Source organism: Vigna radiata, chromosome 2 (assembly GCF_000741045.1).
Source record: "Vigna radiata var. radiata cultivar VC1973A chromosome 2, Vradiata_ver6, whole genome shotgun sequence".
Taxonomy (NCBI): Eukaryota; Viridiplantae; Streptophyta; class Magnoliopsida; order Fabales; family Fabaceae; genus Vigna; species Vigna radiata.
In genome coordinates, this window is record NC_028352.1 from 15,108,398 (window position 1) to 15,130,677 (window position 22,280).

At 35.1% G+C, this 22,280-nt stretch overlaps 1 protein-coding gene across 2 annotated transcripts; it reads right to left on the reverse strand.

Moving 5' to 3' along the window:
* Positions 1 to 218: 218 nt before the first annotated feature.
* LOC111240571 lies at positions 219 to 8,456 on the reverse strand. Of its 2 annotated transcripts, none has more exons than XM_022775785.1 (3): positions 8,362 to 8,456; positions 7,442 to 7,524; positions 219 to 1,439 (listed from the first exon to the last, which is right to left on the reverse strand). In XM_022775785.1, exon 3 carries the CDS (start codon positions 1,423 to 1,425, stop codon positions 535 to 537), a length of 891 nt encoding a protein of 296 aa, XP_022631506.1. In that variant the 5' UTR covers positions 1,426 to 1,439; positions 7,442 to 7,524; positions 8,362 to 8,456; the 3' UTR covers positions 219 to 534. The 2 variants fall into 2 exon arrangements, with proteins under 2 accessions (XP_022631506.1, XP_022631511.1); XM_022775790.1 differs by having other exon boundaries at positions 7,442 to 7,539.
* Between the last annotated feature and the right edge of the window lie 13,824 nt (positions 8,457 to 22,280).

The following is a 22,280-nucleotide window of genomic DNA, read 5'->3' on the forward strand; positions in this document are numbered from 1 at the left end:
GACCGACTACCGAACGGTGCATAAGGTTGGCTGAAGTCATATAATTGACTTGGAGGTAGCGGTCCGAGGACCGACTACCGAGCGGTGCATAAGGTTGGAACCAAATGCTATTTAAAGCAGGCGAAGAGCGCAAAAGTACAGGCATACAACAGACCACCGAGCGGTATAGACGATAAAGAGAAAATACAACGTCAAGTCAAGCATACAAGGGGGGGGGGGGCACCATCATACAATTGGCCACAAATATCTGTTGAACAAACAGATACAAACATCTGATCGACAGGTAAACGAATGCATACAACTAAACGAAGTCCACTAGTAAAAGTTCATACATTGATCAAAACGTAAAGTGCAGAATACATAATAAGAGTTTGTAAATAGTGTTCAAAAGATAAAACATCAATCATAATTATCCTATGCCGAGGGGTGGCCGGGAGAAGGGTCATTAGAAGCGACGTGGGGTTCGGTTGGAGGACTGATAGCATCGCCGTCCGTGACGATGGCGTTTGCTGGAGGATCGGGGGCGGGAGCAAGTTAGGTGGATAAATCCACCAGTTTCCTATCCACATAGATCTTCATAATGTCAAAGTCAGGATGGGTAAGTGGTGTTTGGAAAAAATAATGACATTGGGCAATCCCCTGATCGAAGCCCAATTGACGTTCGGAGCAGATCTCATCCCCCAAGGAAGCATTCTCGGTGACCAGTTTGTCCCGTTCGACCTCCATCGCATCTCTTTCCTTGGTTACCTTGTCGCGTTGCGAGGTCATCTTCAGCAGGTCGAGTTGCAGGTCGTCCACAGATTGTTGGAGAGAGGATATTTTGTTCGGAGCTTCCTTCAACTTGTTATCAGCACTAACCCGATCATCCTCAGCCGTCTTGGTGAGTTCCTCAACACGGGTGGTCAGGGTGGTGTTCTTTTTCTTCATTTCTTCCAATTCTTTTTGAGCATTTTCTAGCTCAACAACCAACAGGGGCCTCGTTGTACTAGCCGTATAGTTCAAACAAACACTAGCCCGAGCGATCAGCGCGTAGGCCATATTCAATGATTCGCTGGGAGACATTCCTTTGAAAGGTTTTTTCTCTTCAGCGTTCAAGTTGAACTGCATGCGGTTAGAAACATGGATGGTCGGGTCTAGTACGTTAGTCAGCACAGAGGAGCCCACTTTCCTCCTCTTAGTGGGTGAAGGAGTTTTTTCTTGGGCCGATTTTCTTTTGGTCTTATTCTTCGATGTGTCAACATCCTTGGTTTTGGTGTCGGCAGGGGGAACGGTTGTGTCGGTCAACTTCAAGGCAGGATGTACGACATGGATAGGAGTACCACCCAATCCACTGGTTACCTTGATGGCGGATGACCCTCCCTCATCGCCTTTGCTGAGGCTTTTCTTCCGAGCCATCATTTTGAGGAAAGCCTGATGCTTTTCCATGCCTCCGAAATATTCTGCAACATAAGAGAAAATTTAGAAGAGTCAATATTGATCAAACGACATATCAAGAAAAAGGGGTACTTACCCAACACTCTTTCTCTGAGAGTGTCAGTCCCGAGCAGTTCTATCAAATGGCGGGACGGTGTCTTTCGAGGTAATTGGTCAATTTGGGCTATTACATCTAGCTCGTTGCTGGTCATCTTGGCTTCCGGCCACGAATCCACTCGGTTAGGGTGTTCGGTCCAATATAGAGGAAATTTTGGACGGCCATCGTCAAAAAAGGAATTTTGGCCGACCAGGAGGTCTTATAGCTACTTTACAGAAGTTGGATTTAAATTCCTTATAAGAGGAATTGAAGGACGTGAACAACTGTTTGTCTTTCACGGGGATTAAAGAGATCCAGGATCGGTTAGGGTGAGGAAAGGCACGAAAGAAGTACAGAAAGGACCCGGGAGTAGGGGTTAGTTGCAAACCCCTGCACAGCATGTTAAAGGCTTGCAGGTACGCCCACCCGTTCGGGTGCAATTGTGCTGGACAGATATTCAACTCTCTCAGGACTCCCATTTGGAATTCGGAGAAGGGAAGTCTAAAGCCTAAATCGCGAAACAAAGTAATATATACATAAAAGAAGTCCGATCCATATCCATCCCGACCATGGCACGCTCGTTCATTGGAACGACATACTATGAAGGTGTAGTCGTCCACCTCTTCAAGATAAGTTAAAATATTCACCTTTTCTAGCAAATGCCTAATAGTGGCGCTGGAAGTAAAATACGAAATATAGTTTTTAACCTCGTGAGGGGCCCAATTGTACCCTTGAACGATGGGGGGAGGAGCCATGGATGACCAGGCACGAGAGTTATCGTAATTGAACGTTATACTGAATGAGGAAGACGAACTAGCAGGTAACGAACGGGACGAGGATGGCGATGCTGCCCCATCGTCACCGTACCCCCTACCCTCGTCCCTGGACCCAGCGGAAGAGTTAGGAGAATGACACATTACCTGATGAATGAAGATCGGGTTGAAGATGTAGACGATCGGTTAATGGAAGCCCTAAATGCTCAGCAGTCGCAAGTGAAGAGGGGGCTCACACCTATTTATAGCCGCAAAAAACGGTTTCAGGATCTCATCTGCACCGTTGATTCTTGGGGGATATGAGGGCTGACAGTAAAGGTCTTTTCGGATTCCGTGCTAACTGCTCTGAGATCTCATCTGACCGTCAGTTTCGCCATTGATCTTACGGTTAACAAGTTGCCAATTGACCCGTTTCATTTTGAACTTAAACCCCTTCGCCATTTTTACGGCTTGGGGCTTGGGGGGCTTATGTACTGTATGGGGAAAGGATAGTCGGGTGGAGAGAGAATCTGATCGGGGAGAGAGAGAAACCGATCGGTTATAGGGAGATGGAGTAGTGGGCAGGATATAGGAGCGACAATCTCGGAGACACATGCGTCAGTTACGTTTAGTGGGCGAAAGATCAGGGATTTTGNGGTCGACGGTTACGGATAGTGCGCAGTCCAAAGTTATGACAGGGGTCTATAAATACAGGAGTAATGGGTCAGGTAAACCACTTTTGATCTAATCACTTTCACCTTGAATATATTGTGACCCTGCTAACTTGAGCGTCAGAGTGCTAACGTGCAGGTCGCACCCGTTCAGGCGTGAAGGAGGATCGATCGGTTAGAGTTCTGTCTAGGGACCTACATCCGAAACAGATAGGTTAAAAATGACAATTCTAAGACACACATAACAAAAGTTTTACCGATCACTCTACCACATAGAGCGTTTGAAACAAGATAACTGATAACTAGTTAATCATGTTGGTCGTTTCTATTTCCATCGGTGTCATTATGGATTTTGCCCACACAGATATTCTCTTGAGATGTTTGGTTCAATAGAAGGGAAATTTGGGTTCACCGTTATCTGTAAAAAATCTCAACTGACCAACCTCTGTTATTGTAACTTTAATAAAGTTTTTCTTAGACCCCTTATATGAAGTATTGAAAAGGGTAAATAACGTCTGGTCCTTTCTCAAATAACAAATACCCAAGACCTTTTAGGGTGTGGCCTAGTGCGGAAAAAGTACAAAAATGATGGGTGTTAGAGTCAAATCCAAGGGCTTGCATACGGCAAAAAACGCTTACATGAGAGTCCACCCATTCGAATGAAGTTGGGTTGGGACCATGTTCAACTCCCATAAAACACCCATGTCGAAGTTAGAGAATGGAAGCCGAATGAATATGTCACAAAAAATAGTGTAGTACACGTAGAAAAAGTCAGACGCGTAACCCTCTTTCCCATGACAAGCACGCTTGGTCCTCTTGCGAGCGACAAGCTTGAAACGCCCTGCGTCTACGACCTCTGCCATTAGGTTCACTCCTGAAACGGGTGGCAGTGGAGTGACCAACCCCGTCCATTCACCTTTTGCATCTATCTATATGGCGGCTACCACACACTCCTTGACCGAAGCAGCCTCATTATCTATGTACACAACTGCTCCCCCGTCAACCGAGGACTCACCCCGCTCGGTTGATCCCAGAATAGAAGAACCAATAGACGACGATGACGATTCTCATGTATCATCATCATACCACTGACCTTACCTCCCGACCATGGTTGACATTATTACTTTAGAGTAGAGAGAGACGAAACATTTAGTAGCAAAGACCAGGAAAAGTGTAAGTGTGAAAATGAGAACGACTAACTCCCTATTTATAGTTGAAATTTTTTTTTCGTAGGTGAATCTTAACTATCAAAATTAACTTGATCTAACTATCGATAAAACATAATCTTTCGTTTCAAGCGGATGCACAAATACCAAGGATACACGATTCTCACTCACAATGGTTACTTTTTCTTGTAACTGCCACGGTAAATTTCCACGTAGGTAATTCTCCTTAAATGGGTGGCACGATAGAACCACCCCATTACAGAATCCCTGATCGTTTATCCGACCATAACAAACCCCTACACTCATCTTAAATGAAAGAGATGTTCGGGGGCTTAAGGGGCTATGTACTTTATGAGCGTCCGGTCAGTCATAGACCGAACGGTCAACAGAGCCTTAAATCCAACAACAAAACGATTGGGGAATCGATAAGTCGAACCGTGAACAAGATCAGCAAATAAGAATGTTTCGGATGAAGGACTCAAGACCGAACACAAGCCAAACTGTTCTGGTGAAGCACCTCGAAAAATCTTACTCCTACACCTGATCAGTTGCGACCTGCACGTTAGCACTCCGACGCTCAAGTCAGCAAGGTCACAATAAGCTTAAGGTAAAAGTGATTAGATCCAAAGTAAAGTGTACCTGGTTAACATTTCTATATTTATAGGCATCCAACTCAGTAAATGGACATTAACTACCTCTAACCGTTGATCCATAATCCCGCAATATTCGCCCACTAATTATAACCGTTGCTGACGTGCCCGCGAGGTTCACCCCAGCAGTCCAATGACACCTTTACATCATCCTCACATTCCCTCTTCGTTCAACCGACCAGCCTACCAACCGTGCCGATCAACTCCCTAAACTCCTCGATTAGTTCCTATTATTCTTAGTAACTCATCTTCTGCTTACATTTACTCGACCGACCACCCTCTTACACTACAAAGAATAATTAACCACTAAGTTAGGTCAATTAGTGTATGGGCCGTCATTGGGCCAGTACTAATCCAAAGCTCATTCCAAAATTCTACAAATACAGGTTTGATATTTAGGTAGTTTGTTACTTTTACTACACATTTATTGCTAAGGTATTCGGACAAACACTGACTTTAGCATCAGAGCGTCTTTTGCATGTAAAACTCATTACTGAACGGTGGAAAAGAGAATTGAAGACTAAATTGTGACCTAATCTTAGAGTTCAGAGTTTATTTGTGTTAGAAGACTTAACCTCAACCACATAAATCGAAATAATATGTGATTCTAACTAATACATGTTTTAATAGTCATTAATATTATAATTAGCATGATAATGTTTGTGTGTGGAATGCTATGTATCACTTAAAGAAGAATGCAAATATACGTTAATTATGGTTTGATTGTTATGAGTAAATTATGTATTTTATTACTTAATGCTTTTGTGAAATTTCATTATGAACTATCAGTTCTAAGCTAATGAATTTTCGTGTATCAATTGTGTCAATGTTTAATGGGCATGCTTTCTCTTATTGGAATGAACAAATCATATTTCACCTCAATGTTATGGATATTGATCTTGCTATATTAAAAGACAAACATGTTATTATTGACCTTAGCAGCTATGAACAAAAAGCCTTTGATCAAACAAACTTAATGTTCATGATGATGGCCATCTCAACTAATATTAAGACGACTCTTTCCAATATTTAAAGTGTAAAAGAATTTATGGGGTTTGTGGGAGGGGGCTCCTACACAATAGATAAGTCTCTTGTTGGGACATTAATAAGTACATTAGGCACCATGAATAGGTCACACTAGTAAAAAACGGGGCTACTAACGCGCCCATTATGCTTCGGTTGGTCAGAAACCGTAGCATAAAATGGGGCAGTGGCATTTTTTAAATTATTGGAAAAGTATATGCCTCAGTTCTATCTTAACCGAAGCCATAAAGCACCTAAAACCTCGATTGCAAGGGCAACCGAGCCCATAAAGCCTGCAAAAGTTGCCAAGAAAAGACTTTTCGGATGACAAATATCTTTGTGCATGGTTTTTGGCCTCGGTTATCCTCAAAATCGAGGCCAAAATCCCCTACTCCAACTAAGAATCCTATCTGTAGTCTGACAAATATCTCTGTGTAGGGTTTCTGGCCTCGGTTACTCTCAAAACCGAGGCTAAAACTCCTCTACTCCATTGACATTCCCGCTCTGTACTCTGACGTTTGAACTTACATACTTTTTGAAACGGGGCTATGGTCTCGATTACCTACAAAACCGAGGCCATATCCTCCTCTCATTAATTCAGACAATTGTAATGTTTAGATTTTCACATAAGGTAATTAATTTTGTGCAGGAGTTTTGGCTGCGGTTCTCCTTGGAACCGAGGTAAAAAGGTTCATTAAAATTACAAAAATGACATTTAATATAATTTTTGATTTTTTTTCTAGGCACTTTAGCCTAGGTTCTTTACAAAACTGAGGCGGTAGAGGGAAACTAAATATTACTATACCCAAAAATAATAAAATAAAATTATTAATAAAATCCTAAAATTTAAGTTCATCCCAAAAACATGCTTGATAAATGTAGTGCACAAGAATTGCACATGTTGTTTATGAAGAAATAAGATTTAAAAATCAAGCAAATAATCAATTCAACTGTGTAATCTATTGAGGAAATAACTTAGAAGAAATTGGTGAAAAAACATGATGAAGGGAAAAAGGATGTTAAAGGTTAATCAACCATAATTGAAAATTAAAAAAAAAAAAAAGAATTAAAAGAACAATGATTGTTAGTTATGTGGGAAATCAAGACATTTTTGGAAGAATTGCACAAAACCTAATATTTTTGTTTGAAAAGAATGAAGGGTAAGTTCAATGCTTTTTTGTATGTTTTGAATCAAATTTACCTATAATTCTCCCATAATATATATGGTGGATTTTGTTATGGATGTATGAATTATGTTTATAATACAGTGCAAGGATTCCTTACCATCCAAATCATATAAGACCAATTGAAAATTTTGTCATCATGGAAAATACATTGAATGTTCTAGTGGAAGCAGTCATAATGTATTATTTAATCACTAACACTAGAAAACCCTTTATATACCTAATTTATACAGGAATTTAGTTTCATAGTCTAAACTTTATTAGATACTCTTTTAATTTGGTTAATGGATGTTTCAACTTGTTTAAGCAGTCATCTCATTGGTACTAGAATTTCTTATGATAGTTTACATCAAATGAATTTGAAGGATTTATATTTTGAAGTATGTTAAGTAATTCTTCTTTAACCATGCTTTTATGGATGCATGCTTTGAAAATTGCCATATATTTGTTAAACAAGATTTATAGTAAAGTGATTCCTAAGATACCTCTTTAATTGTAGATTGATAGGACAACCGATATAAGACACCTGGACTATCGGGGTTGTCAAATAGAAATTTGGGTTTAAAATCTGCAAAAACATAAACTTGAGCGAAGAATAATTAATAGATGTTTCATTGGTTAGCCAAAAAGAAAATAATCAATGGTTATAAGTTTTGTTGTCTTAATCACAGTATATGAGAATTGTTGAAACTAAAAATGTAAGATTTGAGATATTTATAGGAAACAAAAGATGAGCTTACTAAAGAAATTATAAGATTTAGCCAAATCGATTTAAATTATAAGATTTGAGATTATAAAATACCGTAAAAAGGTTTGAGCCAGCATAATTTTTTTTTTTATATTTTAACTAAAACATTTTTAAGATAAATGATATATGTAATACAGTAGAGGGTATAACAATGATTAGACTAGATAATAGGTTATTTTAGTAATATTCATCTCATAAAACATGAAATTTATTAAATTTATAAGGGTTAAATATGTTTTTAGTCCCTATACTTTGGGGCGATTTTGATTTTAGTCCCTCTTTCAAACTAAGGTACAATTTAGTCTTTCAACTTTAGAAAACTCTGGTTTTAGTCATTTTTACCAAAATTTTTTAACTTTATTTGCTGTTTTAAGCACGTTTCAAGCATTTGGACTGTTTACACTATTTGACACATTTTTGCTTCAATGTTAACTGAGAAACGCGTTTGAAACAACAAATAAAGTTAAAAAATTTTGGTAAAAAGGACTAAAACCAGAGTTTTCTAAAGTTAAAGGACTAAATTGTACATTAATTTGAAAGAGGGACTAAAACCAAAATCGCCTCAAAATATAGAGACTAAAAACATATTTAACCCAATTTATAATCATGAAAGTGAAAATGAGGAAAAATAGATTACATTAAGACAGAGAGAGATACCTCGAGAGATAGGAGAATTGGTGAGTTAGTGTAGAAATAGAAAGAGAAACATTAACAGAAAGAGATGATGTAGAGCTTCTTCCATTGCAAAGAAAAGGATTAGAATTTGAAATAAGAGAAGAAGTAAAGTTTGAAGAGAGAGATGAAAGTAATGCATTGCTTGAATCACTCCAACACGCAAAAGAACAGAATAAAACCACACTTTCTCAACACTCTAACAACCATACTTTTTTCTTAACAAACCCAACATTTCCTTCTTTTCTTTTTCACCAATTCAAAGATATGTTCTTTACTTATTACCTATCCCTTTACAAAGATATGTTTTATGACTCACGTTTTAAAAAGATACTACATATAATTTTTAAAAAGTTTCTCTTTTTTAAATTAACTTCATTTTCATAAGTTTAATAAAATAATTTAAATATATAAAATCAAATGCTAAATAACTTAATGATTACTATTTCTCTCACTAATAATTTTTTTCTATCTCCCTTTTTTCTTAAAATACTCAAATAAAAATCAGTATCAATACTTATAAGGTAATGAGTGTTCACAAGTTGATACTATGTATCTATACTCATCCTATCAATAATAAGCGGGTAATTAAAATTATCATACCTATTACTTACCTTATAGATATCCTTTATTACACTTTTTTGCCATTATTATTTCATACTCAGCTCTAGAGTCTACACTGGTGTGCTCGTGTATCCAACACTATCTTAGCATATCATCACATCAACAATAAATGTAAGCTATTAAATAACTATTTTACTTGTGTCTTTGTTGAGACAAGAAATACTGGAGGAAAAGTTTATTATGGTTGTCGTTGTCGTTATTATATATAACTGGTATTTTAAACAAACTTTACTTTTTAAAATTGTAACTATTTAATTTATTATGATAAAAACAACATGCATATAAAAATAACATGACAACATGCATCATCTCGGCAAGTATTAATATAACATAAAAATAGGCCACAAAAATAAATTTTGATATTGAAAATATGCAGTGTTTTGAGCTAAAAAGAATATTATTTTTCTTCTCAAATATTTGCAATCGCACGTTAACAATAAGTAAAAGATGAGTTGTGTGGCTAAAGTTCGTCCACTTTTATATTTTAATTAAATATCATATATTATATATAGGTTGGTGAATTATTCCATTACTTCACCCTTCGGAAAGTATCAATTCATTTCCGTAAAAAAAGTTATTTTTTCTTCATCATTTAGCATATGAATATTGAAAAAAAATCAATCACCAAATGATTGCTTTGGTGCTTTTCTTTTTCATTTATTATCATTTTTTTATCTATTTCCCTCTGTTATATTATTTATTTTATTGTATATTTTTATTTTTCATCTCTCTTGTGACTGAAAGAAAGTGTTTGATTGATGTTTTTAATATGAGAAATTTGGAATGAATTTGATTTTGATTTTCTACTTAAAAAATCTTTTAGTTTCTTTAATGCTAATATTTTTAATCCGTATGCATTAAATTTAGTAAATAAAATGTTTTTAAACCACTTTTATTCTATTATTTTGAAAACATAAGACGTTATTGCAAACATGCTGTGTAAGATAAAAAAAAAAAAATATCTAGAAAGGTGATTTAGACGTTAATTATATTTATTAAAATAAGAAATAACATGTTAAATAAAAGTGAAGTTTAGCACAATTAGTTAAAGTTTATTACTATAGGTTAGAAGTGATCTGTTTTATTCTTGCTTTATGGATAATATATGTTTATTATCCATTTTCAATTTGTTATATGTGCAAGTGTGGTAGTGTGGTATGTAGTAATAATTATAATAATTGTCGTATATGTACGTGTTTGATAAAAATTAATTAAAATAGTTTAAATAAAAAGGGATAACTTATTTCTTGTGATAATAATTATATATTTTTGTATTTATATAATATTTTATGGGGCATCTTTCTTTTGTTATATTATTTATAATTATATAAATAATATTTCTTTTGTGGAATTACAGTTTTAATATGGATTGGGTTGGTTAGAGTAATATTATATGTATTATGTATAATATAATTTAGTTTATATATGTAGTGAAAATATATAAATGAATAATTATATTTTGTAGTTTTGTAGTGTTTAAATATTTTTAACTGATGAACTTTTGTAAAGATTTTAGAAAAATCAATTCAAAAGGTCAGTTAGGGAGGAGAAATGGGAGATAAAAAACTCTGTAGTCGTGAAAGAAGTTGGGGAGAACTATTTTCTGTCAAGAGAGAATGTTAGGAATCAAGCTATTAGGAGGATCTCGAATATCTAGATTTCTTTGTTGGATTAGAGATAAGGGTAACTACTATTATTGTGTGTTTTGAGATAGTTTTGAATCTCTTATATCAGCTCTTTGAATGGGTGTTATAAACTATAGGGTGTTGCTCGTGTGGTTTGTGTGTTATTGTTGCCATGTTTCTTTAGGTTCTTTAAGGTGCTTTATAACCCAATATTGTTGAAAGAAAAATAAGAGCATATGGTAGGAAAGCTAGTGGGTTGAAGGATTAAAAATGTTTTTCTCTCTAGCTCATGAAGCTTTGGGAAAATAAATTTTGAAATATATATTAATGCAGTGTTTTTTTTTTTGGTTTTGGTTTGACAATGATATTAGCGTAATGATTGATTTATGGAAATATGGTTAAGTTACGGAGAATTTTATAGATAATATTATATTAGGTGCGGTGTTTAATTTCTTCAAAATTTTATGCCATATATATTGTTATTTAGCATTGGGGAATTGAGGTGGGTAGCTTTGAAAATGAATACTATAAAAGTTACGTGTATATATTATGTATTTATAAATTATATATTATATATATTTGGTGATATATATATATATATATATATATGTAAGTATAAAACAAGCAGGGATTCATTAATGTTTGAGATAAATTCCAAAAGGTTTAGCGTGATTGGTTTTGGCAAGAGAATATGTTTTATAATATTAAATTGTATTTATTTTGTTTATTGGAAAGAGGTGGATGCAGGGGAATTCATAGTAGATGATTTGTGACCATATCTGAGAGTGACTCAATTCCGTGTTTGGGGTTCAAAGGGTTTGCTATTCATAACCTTGGTAATGGGTTAGTAATTGTTGAGAGGGTGTCACAAGTTTATTAGTAATTGTGTATGTTGTGGTTGTTATCTATGGTCATGCCTTATAAATGGCAAGGCAGGAAATATGTGACGTAATGTCTAGGCAATGTTTTATAAAGTGTTGATTGAAATTCGTATTGTAGTGATTTAAATTGTAATGTACATATAATTGTGGAGGACTTCCAACCGTGTATTTGCATGTTCTTTACAGTGGTTAGGAGAAGGGTTGTGGTAATTGGTTTTATAAACATATTGTTAACAGAAAATCTTACTTTGGTAAGTAGGTTCTGTTTTAATAAATAGGAGAGTAAAAGTCTGCTGTGGTAAGTAGGTCCTGTTTTGGTAAACATGATCTTGAAAGTCCTGCTTTGGTAAGTAAGCCCTGTTTTGGTAAATAGGATCATGAAAGTTCTACTTTGATAAGTAGGCCCTGTTTTGGTAAACAGGATCGTGAAAGTCCTGCTTTGGTAAGTAGGTCCTGTTTTGGTAAACAGGATCCTGAAAGTCCTGCTTTAATAAGTAGACCCTCTTTTGGTAAATAGGATCGTGAAAGTCCTACTTTGGTAAGTAGGCCCTGTTTTGGTAAACAGGATCCTGAAAGTCCTGCTTGTAGTTAAAATGCTTACAATATTTCGAACCGTAACTTCATGAGGCGTGTAGATCACTGTCCTTAAGGACTTATCCGCAGTGTATTGCACAAGTCCCCTAGGATACAACAGGAACTTCTCGAAAATATTCGAGGATCACAGAATTAGCAAGAAACTCTGATAGAGTTTATACCCAAAATAAATTTTAGAAGAGAGGAAGAAAGAAATGAAAACTCAGAAGAGAGGAGGAGAAAATGAAACTAAGAAGAAAAACTGATGAGAAAGAGTCAACTTGGTATTTTGTACTGGAGGAAGTGGATCAGGCCCATGACCTAAAATATCTCTTAGAAAATTATTATTTTTAATAATGTTCAAAAATAGATATTTTGCAATATTATATTAAAAAATTATAACAATCCCCCACATATTGCAAAATATATATACAAACGAAAGAAAAAAAAATTATTCTGGGTTTCACAAGATGTAATGCATCAGAACTGGTATAGTAAGCTATATGAACCAGTCTTAGATCAAGAAACTTAACACACAGTGTAGTTGGTATAGCAAGTTATATGAACCAAAGACACTTGAGTATGTTAGATGTTTATCAATCACAATACACCCCCACAATCCTTGTTGTTATTGCTATGTTGCGCTTACTAGGCCATGCGCGTGCCAGGTATTCATGAGTGCTCTAGAGGTCATGCCAAGATCTCATGCAAGCGGCCCCACTTGACACTCATATAGGTGATTTCATCAAGTGTATGCTGCAAATCATATACCACCCATAAGAGATATGAAAATCATTAAAAACTTTGTTTAAACTAAAATTCTTTCACCACATAGAATTTTAATAACAAAGTTTATCCTCTCAATAATGCAGTTTCTAGCACTTTCACACATACCATAGGAATGGACATATTTGATTTAAAATCAAATTAGTGCTATCAGAACTAACAAGCGACTTGTTTTTTCCCATATGAACTTTATTCATGGGATCTCCAATCACAAAGGTTGGGTTACCATCACTTGTTTGTTTGCAAGTGGCTTAAGTCTCCTTCCCCTCGATGTTTCTAAGATCATATTTCTTCCCAAGGGTTTTGTTAGAGGATCTACTAGATTCCATTATGACTTCATATAGTCAATGGAAATAGTTCCACTCTTTAGCAGCTGCTTCGCCAAATCGTGTCTCAATTGGATACGTCTATTCTTTCCATTGTAATTCTTGTTTTTAGCTATAGCTATTGCCGATTGGCAATCATAGTGATAGGTTGGTTTCATTCCTGAGGAATGTTCGCTAAGAAGTTTTTCAACCACTCAGCCTCATTACTAGCCATCTTAAGAGTGACAAACTGAGATCCATTGATCCCGCAATAGTAGTTTGTCTGGCTGATCTCCATGTAATCGCATTACCCCCAAGTGTGAATACATAACTATTAGTGGATTTTTTCTCATATGAATCAGAGATCTAGTTAACATCATTGTACCCTTCTAGTACAACGACAAATCCACTATATTCAATGGCATAATCCATTGAACCTCTTAAGTATCTCATAAGCCTAGCAAGTGCATCCTAATGTTCTTGATTTGGGCATTGAGTGTACCTACTCAGTCTACCTACTGCATAAGCAATATCAAGTTTAGAAAAGCTCATCAAATGCAGTAAGCTCCCAATTATCTAGGCATACTGAGGCTGAGATAATGATTCTCCTTTATTTTTCACTAATTTAGAGTTAGCATCATAAGGGTACTCATAGGTTTTTGAAAACATAATACTCAAACTTCTTAAAAAGTTTCTCAATATATTATTCTTGGGATATATACTATCGCCCTTCCTTATGATTCTAGCACCTAAAAATACATTGAGTTCACCCATGTCTTTCATTTCAAAGTTTAATCGTAGAACCAATTTAGTTCTAATAATAATCATTCTCATTCTTTATCTGACATTACTCATTCATCATTATCTAAAGTCTCATTCAAAAATACAATATGCTCAATGGGTTCACTCAAACAATATATGACAAACAATAGATAAATATCATTCCAAAATAATAAATCATTTATTACTATAATCCATCATTAAAATCAAATTCCCAATTAATTAAAATCCCATCAACTTCCTTTTTTTTTGAATCAAATTAATTTCTCTTTCCAATTTGAATTAATTTGATTGCCAATTAATTGCTAAATGATAATTTTTCTTCTCATAATTATAATAGTTATTATCATAAAAGTCTCTCTCCAATTACAATCTTCCTTTTTTTTTCATTTATAATTTATTGTTATTAATTAAAATAGATTATGAGTCCTCCAGACCCAAACCTACACCCAAGCCCAACAGGCGGAAAAAAATAGTCCAAACTATGGGTTTGTCGTTCAATCTAAACCAATCACAGTCAACGGAACCAATCACAGTCAACGGGGTCAGACTCTGGCCTGCAACTTAAATAGGTCCAAACTGACCAAACACAGCCCGACGTCGCCGGAGCCACCACGACACCCACTGGCTGCAACCCATCACTACCACCAATGGTTGGTTTGTTGGTGCAACCACCATCGTCACCACAGACCAGAACCCTAACACGTAGAAACCGACCGCAAAACATCGCAGCGTGATCTTGGGATCAAACCCCAAAGATGTAACAACACAGATTCAAAAGAAAACTTTCAAGATCAGAGAGGGAAAAACGGAAACAAAATTCCCATTTGAAAACCTAACTCCCAATTTGCAAGCGCAGATTTCAAAATCTCGAATGAGAGTTCCCAAAATTGAAAATCCTAATTTCAAGATGGAAAAACAAACACAGAAAGTCCAAAAAAACCTCCAAACAAATACGCGACCAGATCAAGATCACAAAATTTCCAAACTAGAATTCTAACTCTTAAAACGCAAATGGGAAACAAGAACAAGAGCTCTCAAAACACAAATTTAGAAACAAGAATAAAGCACCTAAAAGAGAATTCTTGAACAAGATCAGAAATCCCCAAACGCAACAGAGTCTCCTTCCTCGTGACTCAACCCAAAATCACAAAATCAGAAACCTCAAAATCCCCAAATCGAAACCCTAACGCGAACGCCATGCACCACGAGAACGCTCTCTCCTCTTACATCGTGAGTCAGAACAAGAAAGGGGAAAGGAGAAGGTCCATCCGCACAACGAAGGACCCTGAAACTCCACCCCGCAAGTCGCCATCGAAGGCGAGAATACACCTGAGTCGCGCCTCCCACGGTGTCGCCATTCTCGCCGCCATGAGGTCATTGCCTCTACTCAAGACTCAGAACGTTCTCACCCCAAGACCGGGTGATCCGCGATAAGAAAAGAGTAAGAAGCTTGAAGCTTCTTGTTGCTCGCGTTATATGAATCTGAGAAGGAATTCAGAAAGAATTTCCCTTGTGCGACGTGGGGTCTTCCCCTGGTTCGTTTATGAACCCAATTTCAGACCCTTGTTTAGGGTCTTAAACTCAGTGCCCTCATTAGGAATTCAGAATCCAAAAATTCAAGCAAATTTTAATTTTATTCAAACTGATAGAATCTGATATAGAAATTTTTAATTAGGAATCACAGTTAACATTCATATTAAAAGAACGTATCATTGATTAATTTTTAATTTTTCTTTTAAAGGGAAAAGTAAATAAAAGGAAAGAAACCTAGGGTTTTTTCTCTCCAAATAATTTAAGGTTCCATCCCATTTCCTGCAGCAGTCACTAAATAACTGTTTCCCTCTTTAATATTAAAAAAAGTTATACATGTATTAAAAAGGAATCAATGCGATGTATAACAGAATCATAAAACCAAAAAAAATGTTAACTGATATTCATGGTTTCATACGTACCAAACTTACCAAAATTCAAGAACCACTTTATCAGATCACGAATATCCAACCATGGATTTTAAGCATTCAAACTTTTAATACTCATCCGAATAATTAATTGAAAAATAACAATATAAGAATATATCAACTTTCATCATAGAATAAAACAATAAAGTAAAGGTAAGTTTTCCGTACCTTTTTGACTTTTGACAGTAAGAGATTGAAACATAAATCCTTAAGATTGTAGTTAAAATGCTTACAATATCTCGAACCGTAACTTCTTGATGCGTGTAGATCACTGTCCTTAAGGACTTATCCGCGATGTATTTGATGAGTCGTTATTTCTTGAACTGTATTTAGTTTATTGCACTTAAATAAACCAGGGAATTGTGTTTAATTGTCTATTATTTCCGCGTTTTCCAAATTCTACCTAATTTGGTCAGAAATTCGTAATTGTGCTAATTTGGATTTTCTGAGCTGATTAAGTGCATTTTGGCTGTAGGGAAATTTTGGGAAACATCATTTGGAGCATTAGGGAAGGTGGCGTGATCACTCAAGACTCAAAATTTAGTCACTTCCATTTTAATTAAGTTGTAATTTCGTTTTCTAGAGGACCTTAATTAGAATTAGGTGTTTTAGACCCTTTTGTGGGCAATTTTGTAAAAAAACACCCATGTGCCTTTTAGGTTAGGGTTTTTATTTTTTTGTGGACCCCATTTAGAGGTAAGCTTTCGGTTTTTAGAGGCATATGCCGAGCCACCACAAGAAACACTTCATACTGTTGGTTTTAGAGCTTTTCTCTCTTAGGGTTTCTTGTATGAACATGCCTTGAGAGAGCTTGTCTTAGTGTTTTCAGTTTTGAGTCATTTTCAATGAACAAGATGCAAATTTTATTCTTCTCTTAACTTACTCTTGGTTGTCTTAGCTCATTGGTGGTGAAAAAACCATTCATTTCCACTTTCATTTGCTTGTTCTTGGTGCTTGAAGCTTGAGCTTTGAAGCTTGTCTTTGCATTTCTATGGTGGATGTTGGGCTTGAGTAACTTTATATTTCGTTTTCCTCTTCATTTGCTGCTGTTCNTCTCATTTTTCCTTGCATTTCATTTGGTTGGATGATAAAAATGGAGTTCTATGTGAGTTTTGGGTTGAAGAGAGCTTAAGTTGATGTGTGGTGTTGTGGTTTGGACCCTTTCTTCTTGGTTTTCGTTTTTGATATTTGAAACAAGGATTGGACCAGATTTTTGTGTTGTAATGGTGGCTGGACAGAGCTGGAGTTGATGGTTTAGGTTTTATTTTCGTTTTTGCAAAGAAAGTTGAAGAAAAGTTAGTGTTGAAGATGGGTTGATGAGTAGAAGTTTGGGTTTATTGTTCTTGTGTTCATTTGAAACTTTAACTTTGGTTTCTTGAAGTTATTCTCAGTATTGAAGAGTGGAAGAAAGCTTTTGGATGCATAATTCTTGAAGAAAAACCATTTGGTGTTTGTAGGAGAGAGGAAATTGCTTCATTTAATTTTTACCCCTTTTGGACCAACAAAAAAGATGCTTGTTTTGACCCAAGGAATGTTTCCACTTTGAGATTTGGCCTTTGCTTGTTCCAACCGTGAATTGCAATGAGGAATGGAATGTTTTGTGTTTTTATTTCCTTTGACCTTGCTTATGTGGCACATTGGTAGAAGAATTTAAGCACCTTTTTTACTTGTGGACTTTTTGAAGCACTTTTTGTAACCATCACTTTGTAGCTCACTTATTTTTGGGACAATGATATTTTAACACCATTTTTTGACACTATTTTGACACTGCACACGTGTCAAGATGTGATTGGACGATTTCAAATTAAAAAAGTTGAGGCAAGGGTATATTTGGAAGAAAAAAACCAAAGTTTGTTTTTTAATTTGAAATCGTCCAACCACATTTTGACACGTGTGCAGTGTCAAAATGGTGTCAAAAAATGGTGTTAAAATTTTATTTTCCTATTTTTGTGGTCTTGGAGTGTGGATTCCGAAATTGCTGCATGGAAAAGTGATGGGAATGTTTTCAATTGGTTGTTTAAAGCATATTTTAATTTCTTTTGAGACATGGTGCACATGGGGACAAAAAGACAACAAATTTGGTGGCTAATTGAAGGTTAAAAATTGATTTGGTCTTGGTGGAGAGTAGTGCACGACCATGAGGTTCTCTTTGGCCAATTGGACTTTTAAATTCCTTTGTTAATTGCCATTGTGTCAAGTAATTTGCTAGGACTAAATTAGGCTTGTTGGTTTCTTTGGGTTTTAATTAATTGAGTTAATAGGTTGAGTTTAATGTGTTTGAGTTAGTGTTGAATTTAATTATTTTTAACTGTGTTTGTTAATTTGTTTGTTACAATGTTTGATGTTAATGTTGTCTAATGTTTTTAATAGTGTTAGTTTAATTACCATGCTAGCTTAAATTAGTTTTTTTGCACATGTGTCTTTATTGAGTTCTTTAATTTTTGCAAAACCTTTTCAACCCCCCCCCTTTTCCGTGTTAGAGTCGATTCTTGAACCGCAAATTGGTCCTTGAGAGACGACCTAGGAGTCACTTCCTAGTCTATACTGCATTTCTTTAATGCACATTAAATTTGTGTGGGTTGCGACACCCATCAGTATTGCGCAAGTCCCTAGGATACAACAGGAACTTCTCAAAAATATTCGAGGATCACAGAACTAGCAAGAAACTCTAGTAATATTATATTTTGTTGTCGTGTTTTTACAGAAAGCCATAGTATTTTTATATGATGTTTTAATGTTGTATATGAAGCCATAGTGTTTTATATGAGGTCATAGTGTTTTATAGAAAACGTTAGTATTTTCTATGATGTTATACATTTCTTGAATGCATGGTGGTGTTAGTTACTTAGTGTGCATTTTGGAAATGTTCCTAGGAAATCAATGATGATTGAAATGTTATGAGCTTATGTCTTAATTGATAATTGTATTCTTATATTATATCATTATCTGTGAGTTAGATGTTGATTCTATTAGCTCACCCTTGCTTTTGTGGTGATGGTTTCCACCTGTGATGATCGTATTTATACGGAAGCAGATGATATTACAGATGTTGTTGCTGATGATGTCGAAGCGGTGAAGAATTAGAGACGAGTGGGGAATTATTTTCTTGGTTTTCAAAAGGATGTTTGTTTTGATTTATTTAAACAAAGTATAAAGAGTTTAGTATGTTATTTCAAGTTGTAATTAAATTAATTATTATTCTTGCATATTTTTATTTATTTTCATGATAACTTAATAAAGTTTAAAATTTTTACTATATCGTGATGGTATCAGAGTTTTATTTTCCTAAATAATGGATGTTCTTTTACTTAGACTAACATCCTAAATCGGGATGTTACATGTTGTATATTTTAGTGTTGTTTTATTAATATTTATAATACATGTAATCTTTTCTTTTATCTAATATTGTAATTAATGTATTTTTTGTTGTATGGTTGAAATTTCCAATATTAACTATAATTATAAATTTAATTTTAATAATAATACAAGATCTTGTATGTACTAATATAATCGAACAACAATATCAAAGGTGTCAAATGATTAGATAAAAAGTTAATACTTGAAATACTTAAGTAATAAGACGAGTTCAAATGTTCTTAAAAACAAAGTTATTGGTAATTCACAATGTGAAAATAAAGAAGAATCAAATACTAATTAAAATATTTTACATCAATTAAACTAGAACCGTCCTAGAGTAACACAAGTTTTACACGAAATTGAAATATTAATTATTTCAAACAAATATGTACTTAAAATATTTTTCCTAAATTAAAAAAAAAAATGTCACAACACTTTATAGTGATAAATTCTTAAACAACCAACATATATGACATAGATTCTCTATTTTGTGAAAATGTAAGATGCATCTATTATACACATAGATTAGCCCTTGCTCTTGTTGGAAAAAGGTTGGCTTTGTTTCAACACCAAGAGGGGGTGAATTGGCGAGGTTTCAAAATCAGAGTCTTTTTAAAATCTTGTTCGCAAAGTAAAAACCTTTACAAAGTTTCTTGAATCACAAGGAATGAAAATTCTAAGTGCAACGGAAATACAAAGTAGACTACGTAAACAGGTAAGTCGACTGAATGTAAAAGTGTAAGGATAGAGAATTCAAACGCAGGTTTTTATACTGGTTCGGCCTCAATGCCTACATCGAGTGTCCTTCCACAATCCGGAAGTAAATGCACTATAATGGTCAAGGTTTTTACAACAAGGCTTTTATAGAGACCTCCACGTCAAAAATATAAAACACCTCTCTAACCTTCTAACAAAAATATAGGCAGTACACACAATATAAGTTCATAAAAGTGCATGTGGTTTTCTCTTCAAAACATATGTAATGCAATCATAAATGATGTATCAGATATAAGCTTAGTAAGTGCATTCATATATCAAGATCAACACAAACATGTTCAGTAAGATATCATCCATAATTAAGAATAGAACATGCAAAACATAACAATACATGTGTTATTAATAATTTTTTGTCATCATAAAAAACCAGTGTAATTGAAGCACTATGAGATTAAGGTTAGCTAAACCAGTGCTTTCCTTATCAACAATCTCAACAATCTCCCCCTTTTTTGATGATGCATAACCATGATTAATAAACAACCATGTTTGTACACAAACAGCTCATAAAGAACAGTATCATATCACAAAATCAATATCAGAGTAAGCAAATCATAAAATCAGTATCAGAGCAAGCAAATTTACTGATTTTCCAATGTATCAGAGCAATGTAATGTATCAGAGCAAGTAAAGGATAATTTCAACAGATTTCAGCTTCAATTACTCTGAATAAAACAGTATCAAGCAATTAATCACATATCAAGCAATTACTCTAACTTTTCACATATTTCTCCCCCTTTATGCATTAGCGAAAAATGCTTGCTTTTTAGATATGGATATGCTGATAGCATGAAATATTAGAGATGCATTAATGTAAAACAATGCAAACAGTTTAAACATTCACAGATGCTCCCCCTATCACAGATATTCACATGAGATATGTAAACTCCCCGTAGAATGTAGGCATGTGAAAAATCTATGCAATCAAATAATGCTCCCCCTTGTTCCCTTGACAAGTGTACCAGATCGTTATCAAGTAATATAAACGGTAAGACCAAGTATCGTTTTCCCAAATGACTCTCAGGCCTTATCTTTCATGTAAATTGATCTCTTAAGACTTGAAAAGAAATAATTTTGTAGTTGTATGCAAAATGAAAATAAAAATGCAAATGCAAGTGAATCAGTTGGCAAAGAAAAGATATGAATGAATGTAGTTGTTTGGGTTTACAATTTCATCCCTATCCACCCTCTTATATCTACTTTTCTTATTAAATTCGATTTATTATCAATTGCCATGCAAACTTTCTTAGCCTACTCTAAACCTGATCTCTCGGCGAAAAGAGCCTACCATTAATTACTAGTTTACCATCTCTAGTCTCTCTAAGTAATTAGCAATGCAATAAATTACGGAAGCAAAAAATATTGATCGTCCTACCCCTATCTCTAGGCAATATTGCTTAATCAAGGGAATTCCTATCAGTTCATGACTTCCCCGTACGTCTCCGTATCAACAAAGACAAATATCTTCTTACCGAATGAGTTAAGTGATAAGAGCATTAATCATATATAAGAAACCCAACAATTGATAATTCAAGCATATGAATAAAATAAGGATTTCAATATAAGAGAGTTTCAAAAGGATTACATTGTTCTCCAACAACAAAGGGTTTAGTTCACCATAGACATGGTGAAACTAGATGGAATTAATGAGAAAGATGACAAAGTAAACCCTAGATTTGATAAATTGGAGCCTAAGCATCCAAGAAACCGCCTCCAAGGAGTGTAAAAGTGCTCTGGACGTCTCTGTTTGCCAAAAGATTACTCTGAAGGTAGCACTGAGGCTATTTATAATGCATAAAAGTTACAGAATTTAAGCCCAAGCCCGGCATTTAACCGTTTAGCGCTCAATTTGGCTGCTCAACGGTTTGCCTCAAAATCGCAGACCGCTCAGCGTTCGGTTCTGCTGCTCAGCGGTGGACCTCCAAGTCGCAGGATGCTCAACGGTGCCGCTCAAGCAAGAGACAGTGGCTTCACCCCCGAAGCTGGCGCTCAGCGGTGGAGATAGCGTTGAGCGGTGAACTTGACTCTTCTTTTCTTCCTTTTTTTCCTCTTTTCTTGAGTTTAAGTCCTCCCGTCTTCACTTCCATCCTCAAATCTCATCAAATCCTACAAAACAATGCAAAAACAAGCATAATATCTCTAATAACAACTTTTGTCTCTCTTTTGACTAAACTTAGTGTTTTGCTTGATTCTAAGCTCATTTTAAGCCATAAAGGGTGTGTGTTGATATCAATTTTA

Excerpts from the sequence above, each read along its gene's own strand:
- LOC111240571 (XM_022775785.1), bottom strand. The coding sequence starts at position 1,425 with ATGGAAAAGCATCAGGCTTTCCTCAAAATGATGGCTCGGAAGAAAAGC.